The sequence below is a fragment of the Denticeps clupeoides genome, chromosome 1, assembly GCF_900700375.1.
Source record: "Denticeps clupeoides chromosome 1, fDenClu1.1, whole genome shotgun sequence".
NCBI lineage: Eukaryota > Metazoa > Chordata > Actinopteri > Clupeiformes > Denticipitidae > Denticeps > Denticeps clupeoides.
In genome coordinates this window covers 26,354,030-26,380,760 of record NC_041707.1, presented here as the reverse complement: position 1 = coordinate 26,380,760, position 26,731 = coordinate 26,354,030, and the positions used below count along the sequence as shown (strand labels likewise).

The 26,731-nt window shown below is 40.6% G+C and overlaps 1 protein-coding gene across 17 annotated transcripts in view; it reads left to right on the top strand.

Moving 5' to 3' along the window:
• Positions 1-26,731, top strand: part of LOC114784646 (adhesion G protein-coupled receptor L3) — a 233,205-nt gene that overhangs the window by 159,045 nt on the left and 47,429 nt on the right. For all 17 annotated transcript variants that reach the window (XM_028970307.1, XM_028970298.1, XM_028970311.1 and 14 more), the window contains 4 exons: positions 5,539-5,722; positions 8,305-8,427; positions 11,210-11,415; positions 14,241-14,417. In XM_028970307.1, coding sequence (XP_028826140.1) covers positions 5,539-5,722; positions 8,305-8,427; positions 11,210-11,415; positions 14,241-14,417 — 690 coding nt within the window. The remainder of the gene's footprint in view (positions 1-5,538; positions 5,723-8,304; positions 8,428-11,209; positions 11,416-14,240; positions 14,418-26,731) is intronic.

Sequence of the window (26,731 nt, the reverse complement as noted above, 5' to 3'; positions counted from 1 at the left end):
TATGTAGATTAGGAATCGGGCATTGTCTGGGCTCTACTCATTAGCCTGAGCTATAATTGCTGCTTTGGAAGATAGAGCAGGTGTTTGCGTTCTTGTGCACCAGGAGGCAATCCGGGTTTCGCAACTTGATTTGGAGCGTCCATCTTGTTTATGAAGATCATGACAACAGCTTCATCTCAGTGCCTAGTTTGCGCTTGATTGTTTGGAATAAAGCCTTAATCAAAGTTTGGAATTACAGATTTTCTGATCACATTCATGAAATTTTTGTCATAATTTTGAAGTGCTCAGTTATTAACAGGAATTTCATCTAGTAAGAAAATAAATGAATGTATAATCTGTCATTTCGTAATTGATCGTAATTGAATTTGTAATTAAATAGACTTATCTGAGCTAGAAAACAGACTTAACTCAAAATCTTAATCATTTCACCCAGGCCTCAGATTTTACCTCAAAATATGGATTATCATCATATAGAAAACAATAATTATAAAAAAAAATAATCAAGACATCAGGTTTACCTATTTGTACAAGACCTCAGAAGTGAATGGCTACAGCAGCAAATGATTAATTTGAGGAGAGAAATAAAAAAGCTTCACCTCAGTAAAAAGATCAAAGCTTCCGTTAAAAGAAAAATGAAATAATAAACTTCATATCAAAGACATTATCATGGGAGTAGATGTGAGACACAGCAAGGGGTGTGCTGTGTTCTAATTAAATTTTTTCAACAACTTGTATTCCTGAGAGCACTCTCAATGTTTTTCTCTTGCCTCTCTCACTTGCCTTGTAAGAACCGACTTTCATTTGTTTTCTCGTTGCTTTATTCATGGTCTTTTCCTTAACAACACTTAAACTTGTCCACATAATAGTTATTGAGCAGAGTCGCAGAAGGGTAGGCCAGTTTTTCCAAAATGTGCTTCTGACCCCGTTCCACTTGCAGAGGCATCATTGCTTGTGTCCTCAATCAGTCCAATCATAAAGGAATCCTTTGCCCCCCTGCTGCTACTAAGTGTAAGACCACTTGTCTCTTGACAAACTCAATGTCCTCAGTGATGAAGAACATGTTGTTTGTCTCCTGTAGCACAGTGGAGTGCCAATTAGCTTGATTGCATTGATTCTGGGTCAAACAGGCTTCAGTCTTCTCAAAATCGCTTTTGAGTGGTTAGACTGTGCTTCTCACAGCTCCATCACTCCCTCAAACATCCAGAAAGTTCAGAGGCACTCACTCACACTCTGTATGTCTGGCATATGGAGTGTGTGCTTGCTGGGGTGAGCCCACCTGGTATTCCTCTGACTGGGTAATGCCTGGTTGCATCCCTTATGGGTCTCTCTCTTTTTCTTTTTCTCTCTTAGGATTTCACTTCCTTTGACAGCCTCTGTCTCTCTCTAGCTCTTTCTCATTCTCTCTCTTAACTTCCTCTTTGGAGATTTGAGGCGCTTACAGGGGAATGTGTGTATGTGTCCACACACATACATGATTCCCAAGGACACAGAAACTTACTTTGCTTAGTGAGCTGAAAGCAGCAAGGCAAGTGAGTTGGACTTACTCAAAGACCATGAGTTTAATTATTCCCTTAATTTTTTTCCCCTCTTCTGCTCTCTTGCTAACCTGAACCAGGCACGCACTAGTGCCAAGATATAAAGAAATTGGATTTGGGTTTTTTTGGGGTGGTCATAGCAACAATGAGTGCCCATAGCAACAATTCCATACAAGTGTAGTTATCTTATTTTATTATTTATTTTACTATGTTTTATTTCTATTTTCCCACCAGTTGATGAAGTTAGCCATTTAGATTAATAGTATCAACTACAGAACCCTTAGCAAACAGGGAGTGTAAGGAAATTACAGTTTGCAGACTGGTTCCTGCTGGGGCAAGATATGGTTATGGCTTGAATACTGTCATTTTAAATTTCATACTCGTGGGACTAAATTCCGCACTTGTGGGACTAATAAAGGATCATCTTATCTTATCTTTAGCTAGTGTTTATATATAATATATAATCATTTCCTTTATATAAGGGTGTAAGATGGGATGTTGCAGGGCCATGGTGTTTCTGCACCTTTGTTTTGTGTAGAGGTTCATCACCTCCGTTTTCCATATCTTTGTCAAATGGCAAGAGGTTTGAAATGCCAGCCATGCCTTTTGCGATACCCCACCCTGCCTTTGTCTGCCCCAGATGGGACAAGGGGCGGGACAAGACAGAAACAACAAATTCTGATTGGTCTGTGACAACTTCCTGTGGGTCAAATGTATAAAGGAATGTTCACTTGTGGTCTGGGGGCTTCCATTTTCTTTTCCACCGGGAACTGGGCTTTCCATCTCCTGAGTCTTTTCTCTCTACCTATTTTTCTCCTGGATCAGGTGATGTCTCTGAAACTTGGTTCAGACTTTTCTGTCTTTTATATATATTTTCATTTTGGGTTTCTCTGCAACATTGGTACCTTTTTTAACACACAATATTCACATGTAACTGCAATAATAATTTACTGGTGTTAATAAATTAGAAACTGTTCATCTTTTTAACCTCTATTATGCCATGCCTCTTTCAGCCAGTTAACATCAAGTTATAGTAATAACTACAGTGCTTTTGTGTGTAGAGAGAGAGTGTTTGTACTATTCTCCACAGGTTTACAAATGATTGGATTTATCTAATCTTTGAGTTGGACAGGCTTGGACTCTGTGATCTGTAGTTCATCTATCACATCTAGTTCATCTATCATATTCAATCTGATTATTTGCCCACATTGCCATTGGTTTCCTTCCAAAGTTCATGTGCTTAGTTCTTCAATTTGAATTTAAACCCATTTGATTGCAGGAAAGTGTAATTTCCAGCAGTTGAACACCATTAGTGTGACATGTTTAAATGTATTCATAATTTTTCACTTCTGCTGTATTTCCCCACTAACATGTTAAAAGCTAGTTGTATGCAAAATAATTTACCCCCAGCATATCACATATCAGGCAAGCTCATCCAAAATCACACAGTAATCTATAAACCGGGTGGTAGTAGCCTAGAGGGTAACACACTCGCCTATGAACCAGAAGATCCGGGTTCGAATCCCACTAACTACCATTGTGTCCCTGAGCAAGACACTTAACCCTAAGTTGCTCCAGGGACACTGTCCCTGTAACTACTGATTGTAAGTCGCTCTGGATAAGGGCGTCTGATAAATGCTGTAAATGTAAATGTAAATGTAATCTCATTGCAGCCTCCAAGCTAGGCACAGGATCAGACATGAAGGTTATAAGAGCTTTAAACCTGGAACTGTGGTGACCAACGCCCCCCCTTGGCATGCATATGGCAGTAAAAATCTACAATAAAATATACAATACCTAAGCAGCAAATGAATGAACTTCATGTAATAGACAAGAAATATCCAAACAAGCAGTTTGGTGTGAACATTATACATATATAGGTTTCAAGCATAATTATGTTTTTATTACTGATTTTTAGTTACACGCTTATGGGTTGTTCAGTTCAACAGCTGGTTATAGGTTTATAAGGTTAAATGTTTCACTTTTATTCCCAAATTATATATATGTTGCGAACCTTTCTTCTTGCCTCAAGTTGTGGCAAATGTGTGTGTTATATGTTTTTCTGCATGTATGGCATAATTAAAATGTGCCTGATAGTTATCTTAAGATTTATGTTTTACTTCCAGGAAATATCTGCTAATGTCCAGCAACTATTGTTTTTCAGTTGTTAATAGTGATGAGCTACTTCAACATCCATGTTCACTCAGCTCAATTGATTTTTTCTCAGGGCCATCCCGAGCCCGAGGCCTTGCTGGGCCCTGTAGTCTTATCTTTGGTTCTTCCACATTTCCCAGGTTTCAGTGGGCCCTGATTGCCCTTCAACCTCTACAAAGTTGCTTTTGTGTTCACCGCACACACCTTGTAACTTTGTGTTGGTTGAGCTTATTGCAAGTTCACATGGAGTTCAATTTATAACTGTGAAAGGTCAGACTTCGTATAGGGCGTATAGGGCCACAGGTGGAGCTAGAGATGGACTTAAATAATTACATCAAAGCCAAAGCTGGCTGACATGAAAAAGGCCTTCAATTGTTGGTAGAATGTCATGAGCCGCAAGCTGTTGCTGTTTGATATTCCCTTTATTCTGGGCATGAGTGAGAAGAATGGAATAACCATATGAGTAGGTAGTATATGCAGTACATGTCCTCTAAGAACTCTCTGAAGACACGCTTCAGACAAGCGTTTGCCATTGGCCCTCTGTTGCAAGTGTCAGTGACCATTTTACATCCATCTTCCTATGTGCTTGGAGTTGAATCAAGCAAGGTTTTCCTTCATGAGAAATCTATTCAGGTCCACGGGGCAAATCTAAAATGCTGTAAGTTTTTGCTTGTAGAGTTCACCCCACCAACTCCACCATCATTTGGAGAGAAGTACAGAAAAATCATATTCAATTTCATAGGCCATTGATCAAAACACAAGCTAGCCGTAGGGTTCACACAGAGGTATTGCAATACATGGCATTAGTAGGGGCTATTGACTCATATAGGGCTTGATGTGATTTGCAATGACTTGATTTGGAAAAAAAAATCCCCAAATGCCAGATCTTTGAAATGCAATTTGAAGTTGTTTACTGAATAATATCTTATCACATCACTCTTCAAAGAATTTATTTGCTCCATTTTCATATGTGTACTGCAGCACAGAACACTGTCCATCAATTAATGCATGACAATACAAAATGCGGTTGTGTCCACTTTCTTTAGATTTTTATTGTAGAGCATCGGCAATAAATTACTTCTTTTAACTTCCATTGATATAAGCTGGCATCTAAAATGTTTTAATAGCTCTAGGTATTTACTTTTTAGACTGTTTCCTGGGAAAAGGCGGCGATCAAAGTAGTTAAAGTGGGTTAATTACATTTTTTCTGAAAAACTACACAAATGGCTCGTCCTGCAGAAATCTCATTGTGGAACTTGTTAAAAGTGGCTGTAATTTTGTGCCATGGCTGAATTTCTGAAAGAGACTTCAGGTATTATTAGGGGACCACTAAGACCTATATAAAAGTAAACTAAAACTAAATTCACAATAGAGGACCTTTAAAACAATTATAATACTGTTATTAACAGAGGCTTGCAGCTCAAGTGTCAAACTAAAATAATACTTTGTGTCGCCTTTGGCTGATCTTAGTCCTCTTTTGAATTGTCTGTGAACTGAGCAACTCTATTGATCAAAATAATCCATAACTGTTGGTTCAAGTGTGTCCTTTTTCTGTATGAACTATGAATTGTACCATTCCAATTAGTTTTTCAGTATTTATTTATAAATAATATGTACACCTCCTACTAAACCTCCTACTAAACCTATCATCTGTGATAATTAGCCACATTTGGAGCAGTCATGTATTTATGGTATTAGTTTGGTTGGCTTTTGGCTAATAGCCATCAAATGCATTGTTAATTTCCAGTGATAACCATTGAACCAACTGTTAGTTTTGGTGTTTATACTAAGAATAAGGCACTATTTCAGTGTGATCGCTGTCATACTAATGTCGCCATCTCCTGCACAGGCCATGGTGGAGACAGTGAACAACCTCCTCCAGCCCCAGGCCCAAGTGGCATGGAGGGAGCTGTCAGCTGGAGAGCAGCTGAAGGCAGCCACCATGCTGCTTGACACAGTGGAGCAGGGGGCCTTTGTGCTTGCTGACAACCTACTCAAGACTGACATTGTTCAGGAGAATACAGACAACATCCGTAAGTTTTATCCATGCTTAGGTGCAGTTCTGTCATAGATGGTGACCTGTGGTGACCTGTGGATTCCACCGAGCATTGCACCTAAAACACGGTATGCAATATACAGTATGTGACATAAGAGAGGTGGATTTCTCTTTTGCAGGAAAGCTCATGAATATTAATGTGGATAGCAGTACCTGATTGAATATGATCAGAAATATAGTAGGAGCATAACCTTTAGCAGAGACCTGAAATGTGTTGTGGAATAGGACAACAAAACACTATGCAACCTCATCCAAATAGAGGAATGGATGAAAGGAAAAATCCTCCACGGAAATCATATGATTATCCAAGTGTAATTGAACAAATTTCAAAAACCAAAAACAATTGTTGTTATGAAATCAACTAGGCATGATGCAGTATGCACTTTTCAATTAAATAAGCTAATAATTATTAATAAAGTTTCCCATCTCCGATATTTTCAAGATTAAATTGCTGTGACTCCGGCTGCCAGTACACCCCAGTTAATAAGCGAATATTGAAGCTGGCTACTTAACCATGCCAGACCATTTAATTCAGACATCTAATTACTGCAATGTTGCAGATACCTCTATTTGTGGACCCTGTCAAAAAACCCACAGTTATCAAATTTCAAATCTAATTGAGTCACAAAATAAATTGGATATGCATTTAATCAGATATATTTTCCCCTGTCCCATCTCTTTATTAGGAAAAAAACAAATATTTGAACAGGCCACTACCACTATTAAGCACCCTGAGCTCCACACGTCATTGTTCTGCTGTAGAAGATATCATGAACATCAAAGTGCTCATATATGTCTATTGCCCATACGTGCAGTGGATACCTAATTAATAAGTAATTAAGCTTTATTTTATGGTAAGAAATGCCTTCTTGTTACAAGCATTTTATTTGTGTGCTTTGCAATATTCTGCTGTATCTAGGGAACCCATTTGAAGACACATTTTCATTAACTCACATGTGACTTATATATTAGGGTGTGAATCTCATCTATTTGATGGCTATACTGCTGGGGACTTGTCGTATAGGACACGTAAGATGTAGAGGGAGAATGGATTCAAATTTTTGAGTCAGTGAGGGGGACATTTGGGTACCCAGACCAAAGAAGATATGATATATCTTTTGCTTTTGGAACTGTGGCTGCCATGGTAACACTAAAATGTGGGTCTGCCGAGCTGGTGCAAAAGAAGCTAACATTGGGGAATTAATAAAATGGAATTTATTGTATCTGGCATCCAATTTATCCTTGTATTAAGGGATTCTGGCCCAGTTGAAGGAGAAGGGAAAGAGAGAAAAATCCCACTGACAAACTCCTTTACAGCCATGTTTTTCTATCCTTCACAGTGCCGTGCCACTTAATCATGCACCTCTGACACTTTTACCAGACCTCTAGCTCTCGTGTGCTATGCTCAGTTTGCAGTGAGATAGGGTTTATTGCTCATGCCTCTTGTGCTACCTCACCTAAAATAATGTTTTGACCTGATATAACATCACCCATAGTGCTTTGCAGATCATAGTGCAAGTTCTTGAGGGATTTCAGTCATTTTCTATTGAAATTCCTCAGCAGTGATTCATTTTACATTTTGTGTGTGCCACACAGCTCGATTAGTGTGGTATTTAAACAGAGTTTGAATGCACCCATAGGAACAAACAGAAACTGCAGGTCCTGTGCCTAGCCAACAACCAGTCCTTTAGTGGCTGAAAGATAAAATTGAAAAAATCCACACTGACTCAAAGGCATCCACAACAGAGTGTCCTGGATTTTTGGTTATCATCCAGTATTGTACCACAAGCCTGGCAGACTTAAAAGTGAATACCGCTAAAAAAATATATGGTCCTCCATTACAGTGTGCAACTGAATTTAAGTCAGCGCTGGAGCTTTTAAACTAAATATGGTAAGGCTTAATTTCGAGGTTTAACCAGTGAATAGGGTTAAGTTGTGCTTTGAAGACACTCCTCCTTTGAGTACATTTTTAAAGCACCTACCAGTCCTCCTTAAAGGCCACTCAGTTGCAAATAGGGATGTATTTTAGGTGTCTGATGCGGATGCACATTACTTAAATAACAAAATTGTATTGAAAAGCACTGGATCTGCTCTCCATAATAAAAAATAAATCTGTTTATTAATTTATTCATTTGTAATTTTTAAAACTGTTTCATGACCTGCTTGAATTCAAAACCTGATGCCACCGACATGCCTACACAGCAGCCTTTAGTCCACAGAGAACACTAGTGCTAGCCAGTGGCCCGCTGAGCACGTCTTTTGAAAGCCCTAATAATTGAATTGGAACATCAAGAGATTTCTCTCTATTTTTTTAAACAGTCTTTATGAATTAATCAAATACCACCAAATAATTTTTTAGTGTCTTGCCTGCCACACATTGCAACTTTAAAGCTATTAGAAATGAACAGTTAATGGGCAACGTAGTGCAGAATTGATTAAAAGCCTTAATAACTGTGGTATCCTCTTTGTGCACTGTTCATTTGTTTTGTGTAATTCTAAACTCTCGTTTGATAATGCTCTGTGAAGGTTTGTCTAATCCTGTTTTTATCTGCTCTTTAGAGCTGGAAGTGGCCCGAATGAGCACGGATGGCAACCTGCCTGATCTGAAATTCCCACAAAGTGGGGGTCAAGGCAATTCCATACATCTGTCAGCAAACACCCTGAAGCAGCATGGCCGAAATGGTATGTAGCTGGGTTGCTAGGTCTCAAGGGGCAACATAATTACAGACTTGAGGCTATGGATGCGGTTTGTGAGTCTTTAGAAATGTCTTAAAAGGTATCCACATCCCTTTCCTGTGTCCCTGCATTTAAACCATTACCTTAGTGAGCAGCGAGCATCCATGAAAGTCACCCGGGGAGCAGTGTGTTGGAATGGTACCTGGCTCAATGGCACCTCATTGGCACCTTGGCGGTTTGGGATTTGAACTTGCAACCCTTTGGCCAATACTGCCCCAATATCATCAAAACACAAAAATCAGCATGTTTATGAAGTGTAAGCATTCTGGGTTATTTTAGCAGTGGATACAAAAGAACATATTGCACATTTAACTACTATAACAGCAACATCATGATCCGGTCCGGAAGGGGTAACTCCGGTCCGGGACCCAGACCCAGATCATGACAGGCATGACGAGGCAGGCGAACAGAGAGAAGGACAAAGAGGTGACGAGGAAGAAGGACGCAATCGCACAACATCACGATACAGGGGTTTAATTTGTGCAGAACATGACAAGGGAGACATCTGGTAACAGGTGAACGTGTAACACAACAAAGACCTGACGCCGAACAGAAATGAACAGGGCAGCTTTATACACTTAAACAGGTGAAAACGATTAAGCAACATTACACAGGACAACAGTGAAACTCCTTCCGGACCGGATCATGACAGCCACCCTGCATTGTAATGGGGCGCTTATTTCAGTAATGCCCCATGCAAGCAATATTTTTTTCAACCTTTATTATGTAATGAAAAAATAGAGACAAGATCAGAAGCCTTGCTTCATGTTTTCATTTTCATGACTGAAATTGTGTCCAGTGGTTTGGAATTTTTTAATTCCTTATTTTCAATTTAATGCTTGACATCTCATACACACCTTTTTTGGATCTGAATTTGTGATCCTAGATAACGTGTGGGAGTGGGAGATATCGGGGGATATTGTGGGGGAAGAGAAAAGCAGAGAAATGAAAGGAGGCTGTTTCTGAGTGCACAGTAAAGCAGTCATGACATTTCCAGCCAAGCCCATTTAAATTGATGCTGCAGTTTCAAGCCTGTTGCTTTTTCATATTTAAAGTGAAAAGGTGATTTTGAAACAGCACAGTACCCGGTGAACACAACGTAATGTGTCCTCAGAATTTAACCCATCACCAGTAGTAGGGGTATTGAAATTAATCATATAATCAATGCCTTGTGATGCAGACGTGGACGATAGTGCATCGATGCAGTGTAGAACATAATCAATTACATCATAATGGCATTGCTTGGTGACTTTCTGGAGGCGGTATTACAATTCTTGTTAAAAAGTAGTGCCGGTAGTGGCTATGGCGGCCTGATCTGATTACAGCGCTGCATTGCACTTTGTGGTGTCAGGGGAGTGCCGACTGATCACAGATAATTTCATAGCATCAAATCCTAGCATATGTACAGTGTACAGCTCTCACACGTGTACAGCTCTCAGTCTTTTCATTTGGCAAGAGAACTGTACACAGTCTAAATAATTGTTAGGATTGGCTGCAGCTGGAGACATCACCTGTGCCCAATCCTGACAGCGGATAAGAGGTTCCATGCAGCCGCCCATCGACATTCTTAGTGGACCCTGCAATTATTGTGTACAATGCAGTTTCGAGTTCTGGCAATTGCCACAAACCTGCGGCTTAGTTTATGTTGTTCCCCTTTTGGTTTCATAGTTTTTGGCCATTGAGCCTGTTTTTTTTCTGTATTTAATAAATCCTTGTTTATATTATTTTACTGTTTACTGTTTATATTTAAATAAAGTTTTTGACATGCGAATGTTTACCAATTCTTACCTGAATAAATAAAAAAATAATGTTATATAGTGTTAATAGAAAGGTATTAGACATTAAAATAAATGAGTGTTCTATAAATCAGTTCTATAGTTACATCAAATTGTTTAAATTAAATAACATTTGTAATTGTAATCTTGACAATAGAGGCCTTGAACAGAATCTTTGTATTGTTCTCTTTGGAAGTGATTGCCTGTAACCTTTTTCAAAAGAAAACATCTAATTTCTATGCTGACTGAGTAAAACACTGAAAAAAAAACAAAAACATTTACTTATTCGCTGTTGATTTGTATTACAGTAGAACAATAATGTCAGTTTCATTCTTTACCTTCTGTCACTGCAGTGAAATTAAAGAAACAGTTACTAGTTGTTACAGTCAACAATCTCTGAAGAGACCAATACAAACATTTTACTGCTCATTGTATCAAATCACAGGTGTAGGAGACCTTAACTCTTGTGTTTGAAAACATCATGTGTCCATGTAGAAAATTGATGGCATGCATCGTGATGCATCGATATCGAGGCATTGATAATCGTAATCTAATTCGAATCATGTGACCAGTGAAGGTTCACACCTCTAGTGTGTTGTGGGAAGCTGTGAAAGTTGCCCGGGGAGCAGTGTATGTGGATGGTATCTTGCTCAATGGGACATCAGTGGCACCTTGGCGGTTGAGGATTTGAACAATCAACCTATCGCTTATCAATCTGTTTCTTTACCCGCTATGCCACCACTTTGGTTCGAGGAGTAGTTCTTTATATGCTTGCAAGCCCCGAATATATATATATATATATATATATATATATATATATACACACACACACACACACACACACACACACACACACACACACACATGGAATCTTACAGATGATTATTGTTATGTACACTGATATTAGCAATTTTTGGAATTTTAGCTAACTGCAGTTTGCATTTCATTCTTAGGGGAGATACGGATGGCCTTTGTATTATACAAGCACCTTGGATCTTACCTGACCACAGAGAATGCCAGCATGAAGTTTGGCAGCGAGGCACTGTCTACAAACTGTTCTGTTATCGTCAACTCTCCTGTCATCACAGCCTCAATCAACAAGGACAGCAACAAGGTCTACCTGTCTGACCCAGTCATCTTCACCATCAAACATCTGCAGGTAGGCACCAACTGTAACCACTTCAGGAAACTTACTCAGCATTTAGCAAAACACTTACATGAAACTGAGTAATTCATAATAGTAGATGTTGAGACATTTAAGAAACGTTTAACATAACTTAGTTTGTGTATTCCATTTAAAAGCACAAAAGTATTTGTATAGAAAATATTACAAAATGAGCAAGAATTAGTCATTGACAAAGTTAATCATGTAATCAATGCACCAGATACAAATCTGAACAATTTTCTAATAATTTATTAACCATTTAAGGCATTATCCAAATTTCATGTGGACGGTGTAGATAAGGAAGTAATTTTCAAAACAGCACATTAGTGATCTTGGCACTATGTGCGAACTTTAGGTGTTTAAAAATCATGGCATGTCTTGGAGACCAGCCCCACATTGAATATCATTTTATCATAGAGCATATTGGGGAAAAGTTTGAGTCATTTTCAGATTTCAAACACAGTTGAACTTTAGCTTGCTTTTTTGCAAAAATAAGAGAATTTCTGGGTGAAAGAAGATGCAGCGTGAGAATCCTTTCTTGAAGGGTTCCAGATCTTATATGGTCTTTATATAAATTTTTTTTTCTATCCTTCTTTGTTTTTATTTCCCATGTTTCTTCCATCTTATTTGTTTTTGAACAAATAGGTCAGGGAGTCAGACCTGCTAGGCTGAACAAATATTAGCATTGTAGTCTGTCCCCAATGGCTGCTTAGTGAGGGCGTTAGCATTAAGTCTCTCCTCCTCCATTAGCTCGGCAAAAAAAAAAAAAAAAACATCCCCCAATGCAACCCTGAGCTGTTATTAGGCAGGTTGACGGACCTTGAGAACTTGCAGATTCACTGTGTGGGAGGAAAGACTCTTATAGAGAGCAAGGGGAGTGAATGAGAGTAAAAGGGAACTGTGAGAAAGTGAGTGAATCAGACAAAAGGAAGATCACAGACATTGCATCTGAAATTCTTGTTTTATATAACAAGCTGTTTTTTATGACCAAATATAATGCATTATATCATGTCCAAAGTCTTAGTATTTCATGTTTCCAGGGGGATATATGAGGGTGCAAATACTACCCTGGTTAAAAGATCCCACAATGCAATGAAGTAGAGATAAAAACAACAGCAGACAATGAAAGACAGCAAGGCCAGTCACCTGTAGCACACATTTTCTAACAGCTTAGTACTGCAGGCTTGAAAATATAACTGAAGAGGCTCATCAAGTTTGCTGTCAGGCATTTCAGCTCATGGAATGTGTGGGATTACTGCAACCCTGATGTGACATAATGATAACGTATTTTGAATAGTATGCAAATTTAGAGACAGGGACAATAAAAAACAAATCATCTGGTAATGGAGCTTGTTGTCCCTGTGTAAAGCGAAGCAGCTGGAACATCTGAGGTATTAGTGTGAAGATCTAAAAAGTATAAAATTAAGTTGCAATTGATTGAATTTGTGATTTAGCACTAAACTGGTGATGATTATAATATGAGTAACTATCCAATACACTTTAATATCACAGTGTGGTGTCAAAGATTGAAATAAGGCACTTTCTTTTTTAAAATCACATTAGAAAGTGATCTACTTGAGAACATTAGCAGTTGAACTTCAAGATGGCACCTTTAAACATGTAATTTCCTTCACCTGAGGTTAATATAAAAAGAGAAAGGGGGAAAATAATGAACTCAGTTATCGGTGCCGCATCCTGATATTAAATGAAAATTGTGACAGTGAAAGACCACTAGGGTGTCACGGTCCACGGAACCAGAACGTGAGCACATGTAGGAGGAATGAGGAACCCTGTACTAAATTGGTGGGACGCAAGGAGGCAGGTAAGTTCCCTCCGACTTAGTATGTGAATGCGAACCGGCAGAAGCCGCAACACCACACAGATGTTGTCGTTCAATTTAGTACAGAAAAATGTAGTACAGTACAATTTAGTATGGGCCAGGAGGAGAGGAAGGAGTTCAGGAGAGAGGATAGGATAAGGTCAGGAACGGTCATACTGTAACGAAGGCCACCAGAACGCGAGTGAAGGAGAGGGTCCTTTGACGTCCTGGATGGCCCGAGAGTACAGAGGAGTGGCCTCAATGTAGCACATTAGACCGGCAGGTGTTGGGGATGTACAGGCACCCTGGTGGGATGTTGATTCCTGGAACCGGGACAGTAAGATAGATGGAAGTTGAATTGTTCGAAGAAAAGGGCCCACCTCGCCTGACGGGGATTGAGTTGTTTGGAAGCTTTGATAGGGATGAGGTTTGATAATCGGTCCAGACCAGAAAGGGGGTGTCACAGGGGGCATCTGTGGTCAGGCGAAAAGGGTGTGTAGAAGGCTTGGTGAGAGCAGTAAGTGGTGCTGCGACTGTACTGTAGCCACAGATGAAGTGACGATAGAAATCCGTAAACCCAAAAATCCATTGCAGCTGTTTCAGCGTCGTGAGTAGGGGCCATGATGCTACTGCTTCCAGCTTCTTGGGCTCCATGGCCACACCCTGGGGCGAAATGGTAAAACCCAGGAACATGGTGGAGCGCTGGTGGAAGGCACATTTTTCCAACTTACAGAACAGTCGGTGGCCGAGCAATCGCTTCAGTCCCCCTGGAGCAACTTAGGGTTAAGTGTCTTGCTCAGGGACACAATGGTAGTAGGTAAGATTTGAACCTGGGTCTTTTGGTTCATAGGCGAGTGTGTTACCCACTATGCTACTACCACCCTCATTAGTTTTTGCAGTACAGTGGATCCCAGCCAGTGGCCTGTGTAATTTAAATATCCTCTTTACTCAGCTGGTTGCCCTAACTTTGCCCTCCATATCTTGTCCACATCTCTTGCAGCATTCAGATGAGAATTTCAACCCCAACTGCTCCTTCTGGAGTTACTCCAAGCGCACCATGACAGGATTTTGGTCGACGCAAGACTGCCGCTTGCTAGGCACCAACCGAACACACACTACGTGCTCCTGCACCCACCTCACCAACTTCGCCGTCCTTATGGCCCATGTGGAAGTCAAGGTAGGCTAAGCGTTCATCATGTTCACCCCACTGTGATTTATTTGCACAGTGGACAATTAAGATGGTTCCTTTTAGCAAGGTAACTTGCACTGACTTTGCATCCTGATTAAAATAACAAAATACATGTTCAGTGCATTTAAATGGAAATTAAATGTCAATTGGTTTCTTTTCATAACTTAAACTGTGTACAACTGTTAGGAACATCTGAAACATTCACCAGTCCTATTTAGTAGTTTTTGGTACATTTTGTAATTTTTAGGCTTGTTTTTTATGAAAAATTGTTAAAAATGTAATGGTAAAAATATTAGCCCCTTGTTAATGTTTTTTTTTTAAAAACAGATGTACAGTATTTATCCTATCAGCTTTGAAACCACACCTGTGCAGTAAATTCATAAAAACATTGAATCAGCATAAAAAGACTCCAAGGAATAGGACACTTGAACAAATAAGAGGGACTACTGTTAGAAGTGGTAGGTAGGGAATCAAACCCGTAATCGGAAGGTTGCTGTGAATGCCAAGGTGTCACTGAGGTGCCAATGAGCAAAGCACTGTCCCCACCGTCCCACTGTGGGACTGTCCCACCTCAATGTGTGTGTGGGGACACACTGTGTCAGCATAACATCCCCTGCCACCTTTCATGGCTGCCCACTGCTCAGTAAGGGTGATGGATTGAAAGCAGAGGAGATATTTCTTTGTGTGCACCATGTGCTGTGCTAGCTGTGCTGAACAATGACAATCACTTCACTTTCACTCACCATGCCAAAGACAAAGTAAATCAGTCTGGAACTCAAAAAGAAAATGGTAGAGGCTCATGCTTATCTCCAAGCGATTATCACTGTCTAGTACTGCTGTACATTTCAAAATTGCCTTTTATATAGTATTTTTTTTTTCAAAATAACAAACACTTGATGTTAATGGTCATTTTCACATAGACATTAAGAGTGTCGTCTAATTTCATAAGGTGGGCAAATCATTTTGGCCTCAACTGTACATTGTCAATAAGTAAAAAACTAAATTGTTCTGGTTATGTATGAGATGTGTGCAATTTCACCTGACTTGTATGTAGAATTTATAGACACTCAATCTTTGCAGCATCACAAAGCCCTCTTCTTTGTGCCATTTAGGTAACATCTCATCTATATTACTATGGCAACTGTCTCTGTAGGAACGTGGAAGGACCAATGCAAAATGTGCAGTTTCTTTTGTGCAATTGTGGTCACTTGGTAACCTCACCAACGAGCCAAGAAGGTGATTGTCAAAAAACAACATACGGATGATGACACAGAAGCATTTAAAAAAACTTTAGCTTTAATGACCTTAGCAGCAAGCTGTTTCCCTCCCCATTGTTTTCATGCCTTGCTTTGAATTCGATACCTATTAAATGTTGATTTGTGTTTGTTACATCATCTCCATGAGAGGTCAGACTTTTAGCCCTATATCCTCCCTTACTTATTTTACAGTCCCTCTGCCCCTGCTGTGATAGGAGAAAAGGTGGTTGATATGTGAAAGGACCAGCCAGATGAGATGATGGCGAATGGCAAATACAAAAGAGGATTTTAAAAATAATTTTAAAATCCTCTTTTGTATTTGCCATTCGCCATCATTCTACCTAGGAGAGAGATATGTTTACTTTGCCCAGCTGGAGTCTTGCTGTCTTGATTTTAATTGTTAGAATTTTATACAATATTCTTGACTAAGTCTAACCAAAAATGAGTATGAGGAAAGTACAATGGGAGAAGGTACTTATGTGAGTTTAAATAATGGATTATTTTTGTACTGTGTGGTTGTGTGAAGTGGCATTGTCACCACAGACTCTCAAGGGAGAGAGACTGTGATTGTGATGGAAGAAAAAAAATAATGGTGTGCAAAAAAAAAAAAAAGCGTTATGGTGGAAGTAGTGGTTATATCTTTTGACAGACATTTTGATTACTTCTGTCAAAGAGGGTCTTTCCCTGGTGGCCCATCCTGACAGTTATCTGTAAAGACTTTATATGGTTTTGGATGCTTGTCAAGTTTGGGAAGCCCCTCATGGGCCCCCAGATGGTTACAGAAGACTGCGAAATGCACCATGTTTGTCAGTTTAAGTCATCAGTAGAAATTCCAATATCTAGGCTTGGGATTTATACATCTTTATGCATTTGTGAAGGGAAATTTGAAAGCAAAGTCTTTCTCATGCAGAGCCACCAAAACAAGACCATAAATCTTCATGGTCTGCAGCTTTATCACTGAAAAATGTGTGAGATCATCTCCTGTGTAAAGCACAGGCAGGCACAGAAAAACACCAGTGCTTTGGTTGCGAAATCACTTGACCATATATATAAATATGCACATTTCTGTATTTGGATTTGATGATTCTTATAGTGAGTCTCCCATGCACGCATGTAAATAAAGCCTGGCTGAATTCAAATTTAAATTTTATTTGTCACGTACATAGTCATACACAGTATGATATGCAGTGAAATGCTTTACCAACTGCCGCAGACCACAGTATTGCAAGTATTCCAAGTTGTCACATTGGCTGGACATGGCGAAGAAGGACACATACGCCAACGTCACAAGACCGTGACAGTGACAGAGACACTGAACCAATATGCAAACATAACCAAATATTACACTTTTATGCCTTTAACATAAAACATAAAATATGAGTAACCGGTAGGTTGAAGGTGTGCAAATGAGTGAAGTCAAAGTATAAAGTGAACAGTAAAAAAAGTTTGTGCAAGGATTCTGGTGGGATTGAGTCCAGAAGTGATTGAAAGTGAAACTGCTGGAGTGTATTTGAGTTCTATGAAGTGTTGTGATTGCTGAGAGCTCAAATAGCCTGTGGAAAGAAGCTCCTCCTCATTCTCTTTGTGTTGGAATTCAGGGAGCGGAACAGTCCATTGTTGGGGTGGCTGAGGTCTTTCTGGCCCTGGTCCAGCACTGCTTGCTGTAGATTGATTGAAGGTCAGGGAGCTTGGTTGAGATGATGCGTTCAGCTGATCGAACCACCATCTGTAGGGCTCGCCTGTCCTGCATGGTGCTGTTCCCGAACCAGGTTGAGATGTTTCTTGTTAGGATGCTCTCTATGGTGCAGGAGTAGAAGTTCTTGAGCACCTTGGAAGGCAGTCTGAAGTCTCTCAGGTGTCTGAGGTGGTAGAGATGTTGCCATGACAGAACCATGACAGGTCCTGCGTGATGTGAACACAGAGGTATCGGAAGCTGTCCACACTCTCCACTGGGCTCCTGTTGATGACAGGGGTCTGATAGGTCCTCTCCTGCGTGGTACAAAAGTCCACTATTAACTTTTTTCTCTTGCTGACGTTCAGGTGGAGATTGTTCCTCTGGCACCAATTCTCCAGATTTTCTATCCTCCTCCAGGTAGGCCGTCTCGTCGTTGTTAGAGATCAAGCCCACCATGACAGTGTCATCAGCATTTACATTTACATTACATTTAAGGCATTTGGCAGACGCCCTAATCCAGAGTGGCTTACAACCTAATTTAGCAAACCTAATGATGGTGGTGGAGTTTGTAGTGGCTGTACAGTTGTGGGTGTACAGAGAGTACAGCAGGGGGCTCAAAACAGAGCCCTGGGGGGCTCCAGTGCTGTGAGTGATTGTGGCTGACACATCCGCCCATCCTTACTGCTTGTGGTCTCCCAGTTAGGAAGTTGGAGATCCACTGACAGTGATATGAGCAGAGTCCCAGGTGCTCCAGCTTGGTGGTGAGTGTGGAAGGGATTATTGTGTTAAATGCTGAACTATAGTCAATGAAATGCATTTTAACATAATTTCCCTTCAGAAGCAGTACAATCCTTCTCATACTCTAACATAGTTGACAATATTCTAAATGTATATATTTTCACATCATCTAAGGCAGTGGTTCCCAAAGTAGGGGTCGCGACCCTCTGGGGGTCGTGAGGCATTGGGAGGGGGTCATGAGATGAATTCCAAGATGAGAAATAACATTTTATCAACATTCTAACATTTCATATTATAATTTTAAGTAGCAACAGGTTAAAAACTAGTACTTAATAGTTACATTTAAAAAACATGCAAATTTAAAAACCATCAGCTTTTCAAATTTCTTTCCGTTTGATCATGAGCCCTGAGGTGATTATGACAGTTTAATGACACATCAATAGCGTCAGTTGCAGCAGATCAATTTAGAGCACCATGTTAAACATTCCGAAATGTGCATGTAACGTAAAGGTAATTTTTTAGCGCTTCATGCTTAGGATATTATTTTTTGTTAAAGTTGGTTAATATCGACCAATGACCATGGAGATAGGCCAGTGGAGGAAAGCGGAGAAGCAGCACTGTCAGAAAGCCCATTGTACTCAGGTACAGAAAGAGACCGCATGTACTGTACATAAAGAGGACATCCATAAACAGTCGGCCGCTATGGATCTACTGATGCCGTTTTGCACTACCTACTTCCGCAAAAAGACTTTTTCAGCACTCAAGTACATTGAGAATAAAAACAGGTCACGACTGAACATGGAGGATGATCTCCGAGTCGCGGTCTCCAAAATGAACCCAAGAATGGATTTGCTGTGCTCCAAGAATTGTGCCCACCCATCTCACTAGGTGAGGTGTTTTGTTGAAATTAAACGAATTAGTAAATAACAATTAAAAAAAAAAAAAAAAAAAGTTATATGGTTGTTAGACCATTGTGTTCTTTTGTGTTGTCATGCTCATGTATGGATTGGCCTATTGGCATATGTGCACCGTTGCGCGCAACATTTGTATATTTTAACCACTTCTGAGGATAGTGGGGGTCATGAGTCACTGGCACGGTTATTTTGGGGGTCATGAGCTGAAAAGTTTGGGAACCCCTTATCTAGGGTGGTATCTTGTAAATAACACCCAAAGACAAAGTGTGAGCATATGGCGCACCATGCAAAAAGGCAGTGCTGATCATAGCATTCACAAAGAATAACTAAAAAGAATGAAGAAGATATTTTACTTTTTTCTTTCTGTAATAAAGGATAAGTGCAAAATAATTCATATAATAATATAAAAAATACTATAAGAACATCAGAATAATATAAGTAATACAAACCCCCAGACCACATGATAAGGTAGCAATCCCTCAAGGAAAAATAAAACAAACATTTCTTCATCAGATTATAACTAAAAACATAATATTTGGAATAGTGAGAAGTGTTATTGTTGGGTTTTAATATATTTGATATAGGCCATCCAGTTAAAGTAAATATTAACAAAACTAAACTTTGTGAGTTGCTGTTGTGGAAAGTGAATAAGCTTATTTTCTGGCTGGATCCTCCAGTTGGCTCTATGCAACAAACAGGCTGACAGGGGTGCTTGTGGGAAAAAACTTTGGATTTATGATGCTCGAATGTGTCCCGATGTGTTCATATTGCTTGTGTAGTGTGAACAGTCAGAAGCAGATAAAGAACCGACATTCTTCTGGGAAGAAGATCCCAAGTCCAGCGCGTATGACTGCACTTTGGAAAGGGGACAATCACAAAAATGTATTTAAATTACCAGTATAAATAACTTTTCTTCTTCTTGTTCCAGTCATAAGTATAATACCATGTACATAAAAAGGTTTTCTTGTTTCTGTCCTACTGAACTACAGCTAATTCCATGTGCTGCTACTTGAATTTCACTTCTGTTATTTCATTGAGTGAGGACAAACCCCACAATGGGTAACACATTTCAAAAGAGGATAGATATTCTTATGCCCAGCCAACTTTGAGTCGTGGCCTGGTTGGGAGGGGCGAATCGGTGATAATACATCATGTAAATTGTAACCAAGCTGCGATTTGGCTAGACTCAAGGAACACAAGTACAACATTGGCTTGACACTGGCTGATTTGTATACTAACAATATTTGAATTTTTAGTTTGGGGGAGGGTTTTCTTCTAAACTTTCAAAAGTTTAATATAAGGGAGCAGGACGTTTGTTTAAGGGGGCATTGCCCCCTCTTGCCCCAGTACATTTACCTTGGGATGGACAACTATCTCCATTTATCAAATTTTAACCAGCATTGCGATAAGAATAAACTGGCATGGCAAGAGCCTTTAGATGCAGTCACTAAGGTGCAGAAGTGGGACAAAGTCATTGCTTTTCAAGTCACAAGTAAGTCTCAAGTCTTTGCCCTCAAGTCCCAAGTCAAGTGCCAAGTCAAGACAGGCAAGTGTCGAGTCAAGTCCAAAGTCAAGACTGATAAGTCTCAAGTCAAGTCCTAAGTCCTGCAGTTTGAGTTTCGAGTCCTTTCAAGTCTTTTCAACCGCACAATAATAAAAAATTTTCACCGATCGTGTATGCTTTTAAAATCTATTGGTATATTAAAACAAGTGCAATTGAAACTGCAGAAATAAATAGTGCTGACATTGCACTATTAACTTCATTTTTAACATTTAACTCATAATTTTTAAGAATATTCTTCATTTTAAACCACTGCTTTACAGAATAAACACATCCGAAAAAACAAGTGCAACTGTAATTATTCGAACAAAAAGTGGTAACATTGTATTTCCATGACATATTGCATTTCAATTAGTTCCACGGCAGTTTGTCCTGTACTGTAACAAATACATGAACGTAACAGACTTAACTGCGGGAAGTGGAAAATAAGATGTACTTGTGTTTACCAACTGTTTATTCAGTTAAATAGCTGCATCCATGTTACCATGTCACGTTTGATGTGGTAATTTCACAGTTCGAAGACTGTTCTCGCCCCCTACAGTGCAATTTGGCTAGGTATACATCCGCGCTAAAATATCAAGGTGAAAATAATCATAGTTTAGTGGTTACTATTTGATTTCGTTTCTTGAACCACAAATGATGAGCTGACACCCAAGAGATTTTCTGTGCAAAGTGTATTCTGTACAAAAAGCAAGGTTGCGTCAGAACATCGCGTCACATCGTGTCTTTCTGCACCTCTCTCTCACAACTCACGCCATGTGTCCAAGAGAACTGAACATTAACATAAAGCATTCACAATTTACAATACTGCATACCTGTACAAAAAGCAAGGTCGCGTCAGAACATCGCGTCTTTCTGCACCTCTCAATACAATATACAGTATTAAAAGAACATTAAAAAAAATATTCACAAAATAACACACATGCAAAATATTCCTAATATGTACATAAATTAAAATGAAAGAAATAACTTTTTGCACACAAACCCCACGCACCTCTCACAGCTCACGCCATGTGTCCAAGAGACCTGAACCGGGTCTCAAAAACAAAATAAAAGTCTTTAGAAAATAAGAACATAAAAGACACAAGAAAGAAGAAATATACTTATAAATCTAACCATTTAACTCCGGCACAATAGCTTGCGTAGTATAGACAGAGCTCCAAAGCCAACTTTGTGAATAGATTAACGGCGATATTTTTTTTGCGCCGATAAGAGTCTCACGTTAACGCAGCACGTTTTTATCGCCCGATAAAGAGTCTCACGTTAACGCAGCACGTTTTTATCGCCCGATAAGAGTCTCACGCAGCATGTTAACGCCAATAACGGCCCACCACTAATATGTATGTATTGTATGTCTTTGTTGGTGGCTAAAATACACGTTGCTGCTGACCGCCGTCTACTGTGTGCGATACTGTACATTGGCTAATGTTATGTATAAGTACCTCATCCTACCAGGTTTTAAAAAATCACTTTAATAAGTGTACGAATTAAGGGAGTGAACTCGCAGTGGACAGATTACCAGTTTGCGACGTTAACAGCGAGTTTACAGTCTCACTGATTTAACTACACAGCAAAGAAAAGTTAGCAAATAAGCGTTAGCATTCACTCAGAACTTACCGTTTTTTGAGCAACTTCAAATGTCGAACGAAGTTGGAAGTTGTTGCATCTCCGTCTGTAATCTTCGACCCGCATGTTTTGCATACTGCTATTCATTTTTTGTTGACCACCTCGTAGTTTTTATATCCGAACGAAACAATCTTTGGTATCATTTTGTCTAACTGGCGCGTTATTTGAGTGTTCCACTGCATTGGTTGTCCTGTAATTTGATTGGATGGATGCTGTTGGCTCAAAACAACGTGGATCTAATTTGATTGGATGTCTTGCCGACAGCAAATATGCGCACAGACGCACATATACACAGACATTGAAAGATACAGAGCGTTCGGTAATAACATACGTTTTAATATTTGGGTTTTCTGGGAAACAGCAAGTCTTGTCAAGTCAAAAGGCTCAAGTCCAAGTGAAGTCACGAGTCAATGATGTTAAAGTCCAAGTCGAGTTGCAAGTCTCTTTACATTTTGTCAAGTCGAGTCTAAAGTCATCAAATTAATGACGTGAGTCTGACTCGAGTCCAAGTCATGTAACTCGAGTCCACACCTCTGCTAAGGTGTGGAGCTCCTCAGTAGGCAGAAAGATCACAGTTAATCAAGTTGTGCTTATGTCCGTGTGTGATAGACAATCATGCTAACCAATCAGATATGTATAAAGTTATAGCCATGTCCACTTAAACACAAGGAAGCACAGTATAGTGCTTTAAGTAGCGTACCTAAACGGTTTAGCATACTGCTACAGTTTTTAATATACATATTATAGTGAATACTGAACAGACTTAGCAAAAAAAAACACAAATTAAATCTCAATCGCGATATCAGTCGCGATTTTTCTTCAAATCATTCATCCCTATTTCCCGCACACCTCTTCCCTTTTTTGCCACTTGTGCAAAGACAAGGTGATTCAAAATACATTAGAACGTTGCCAAAACGTGCTTTGCATTCTTTCAGGATGCCCATTCTGATGCAGTCCTCCCCATTTATCTGGGATTAGGACACACACCAATAAATGCACACTCCAATGGCTTGGTTAAAAGAAAGATTGTGAGAATTCTTTCTTGCCCCTTATACTTCATATATATACAAACTGACAAACTATGACATTCTATGGTTGCTTTTTCCAGTTTAAAAGAATATATACTGTTATTGGAAAAGTCCAGCCAAGTTGGTTTTGCCATGGTTATTTTAAGTTAGAGAATCTTAATGCAAGAACATGTTAGTTTTAAAGAAATGCAAATAACTAATCTTCATGACTGTCTTCCAAGGGTAACCTAACTGCAATCTGACTTATTAGTTACTTTGCACCAAAGTTTGTGCAGCTCTACATGTCTTGATGTGTTTTGGGTGTTGAATCTTTAACACCCTGTAATTAGAATAGGTTGCATTAACATTGCATCACAATTCAGCAAAAGCAATTCACTACTGGCTGGTTTCTATAGATGCCTCCCTGCCACTGCAGACAAAGTAAACTGCTGAGCTCTGAGTATATGGGTTCCTTGCCTATTCATTGCTAAAGCAAACATGCCAAATAATGTCTGAGCAGGCAAGCTTTCTTTAGTGCATTTTACATTTTTGAGAATCTGTTATGTTTTTGACATTAACAGTTTACACTAAAATTGTCTCTCTGTGCCTTTTTTTCTCTCATGCCTAGTGTGATTTCTGAGAACATTTCAAGAGCACATATTGGCACTTGCATCACCTGCGTGGGAGGAAATGTAATTAGACTGAACATTGTAAAGAAACCTGTCGGTCATTAAAAAATGTCCATATCAGCATCACTCTTTCATCACCTGAGGAATATTTGATATTCACATAGATTTTTGGTCATGTAAATCTTAGATCTCATCTTTTTTCCCTTAAGCTACAGCTAATTTTGTTAACAAAGCAAAAAACAAACTACCTTTTCATTAAACAATGACATTATGTGTATTAGGGATGGACAATATGGACTAAAAATAATATTGCATTTTAAGCTATATCACAATAAATATCTCAATATCTCCTCAAAATAACTTTAATAACTGTATAACTGTAAATGCTGATGTCACTGCTTCACAGTCCACAGGAATTACCACCCAGAAGCAGATGAGGCTGGATGTATAAACATCCAAAGGCTGTGTTATTCAATGCCAGCTCGTTTACCCTCGTTGTTGCTCTCCCTTTTAATCCTGACTGATCTTGCTACATATTGACTGCCTTGCCTGACTCCCGGATTTACCCATGGTGGCCTCGGTCCCTGAAACCTGCACACATAAATCAGGGCCGACGCTTCCTGCTGGTTGGTGCCTTCTGGGCACATGAAGCCTCTCTTGCTGCACATCCCTGCGGGGGGAGCGACCATGTTCCTGCTAGCGGAGGGATCATCTTCTCTCCCTGCACCGTGCGGATTACCTGAGGATTCAGCTCAGTCGCGTATCCCACCCACCCTCCCCTCAGAAGGCGCCCCCAACCCGAACTACACCCCCTAAAAAAACTTTGGGGGAGCACCCCCCTGGCTGGACAAAGGGGTACTTCTCATCCTGGACCAGTGCAGTCGGGTCAGGGACTCCCTCCCTGGGGTTCTGCTCCACTGCTGGGTCGCCATCTGGTGAACGTAAAGAGGGGATGTGGGGGTGACATACGGACACCAAAGACATGCACACACACACAGACAGTGACAGACAGAAGATAGGGTCGTCTGGTTCCCTCTCTGGGCTCTCTGGGACCTCCTCAGGGGGCACAGCCAGGATGACGGGAGGCACGACCTTCTCACCGCCTGCCAGTGCTGAGTCTTCCTGCACATGATCCTGGCTGGTGCTGGGTGTGGTGGTGGGGCAGGGTTCGATCAATGGCTCGGGCTCTGGACGATCAAACTCTGCCCTCAGTCTCTCCAGGAAGTCCCGAAAACCCATTCCGTCTTTCTCTTCAGACGCGCGAGTATGGTGGTGATCTTGTGGGCATCTGAGAGGAAGGAAAGAGCAGCAAAGTACACACCACAGGATGTACACCTGGCTAATGTCCGGACAGAGGGAAGGTGTGTGTTCTCTCTCGCGGTCCTCCCACCACCAGAAGTGACATGGGTCTCCACGAACCTTGCAACGATCGTGGATGGGCGGCGCCATTCCGGCATCGACCGCCCAACTCGCATCATCATCATGCAACTTAGGTAATTGCCACTCTCCTTGCAGTCCTTCCCCAAGTGGTGCGAATCCCAGGGTCCTGAAAGAGTTTCAGGAGTCCAGACACTTCCCGTTGCCTTAACAGTATGTGTGTGTGTGTGTGTGTGTGTATGAACCCATTGCATTCTGAAAACTGACAAAGATACATTTGTAAGAAAAAATACAATCTCACCTAACAGGAATATAATTTAGATGAAATACAGGAGATGGAGCACAGCATGGAGTCCAGACCCTTGCCGGCGCTTTAGCTGCTGCCGTGCGCATCGGAGCCCGCGATTACCCACTCAGATCACCATGGATATGAGCAACCACACACAAACAGTGTCATTGTGACAGTGTCATAAAGCCTTGAAGGCAACTACACAGAATTCTACCATTTACTCACTAAATCACTGTCTCACCATGTTTTACTGCCACCACCCCTGAGCGCCCCCTGAACTGTACAGCTTCAGCAAGCATTCTTGTTCCCTCTCCCCCTCCCTCACACCCATGTCCTGCTGCTCCTAGTCTCACTGCTCACCTCTAAGTTCTGCAATGTCTAAGTTCTGCAAATGGCATCAGGATGGGTGAGCCTTCACTGTTTGATCTACGAGCACATTTCAATGTTCGCAGCAACACCCAGTGTTGGTACTCGCACAATAAACACAACAGATTGGAAACCGTAATCAGGAGCAGAGAAGGCAGGTATCGGGCTTGGTGATGATGAGAAGAGATGTGCTGAGTCGAAGTCCATAAAACAAACAATACAAACAATAACTGAGCTTAGGACGCAGATTATATAGGACACACGTCACCCGGTTCCACGTTTGTAATGCCACGCAACCAACGTCATGTGACAACTGGTAATGGTGGCATTGCTTGCCATGCAGATTCAGACACTCCAGTTCCAACTAGGCAACCCCCTCGCTTTCACGCCCACTCCGGTTGGGGCTGACACCACCCCTCTCGTCCCATTGGTGGTCAACGCCGCCGGATGTTTTCTTACCAGTGCTGCCTGCTCCTGCACCCCCAGGCAGCCAATTTGCGGATGAGGAGACTCGGTTGACCGGCCAAGCCCTGGACTGGGCAACCCCACTCCTGGACCAAGACCCTGTCTGCAGCCCTGTCACTGCCTTCTTCAAGGTGGTCTTCCAAGGGGACTCGGGAGGAAGAGCTGCATCCATGCTGCTTATGACCCTGAGACAGGAAGCCCAGAGCATCATAGACTACACTACTGCGTTTCACACACTCACCAAAGCCCTACCCCCTGCCTTCTACCAGGGTCTGTGTGATGCCATAAAAGACAAAATGATTAATTGCGAATGAAGCCCTATGCTGGACTCAACCATATACACTTCCAGACAGCGCCCCTCCTGTTGTGGCTCTGCACGACCCACGAGGAGTCAGTTGT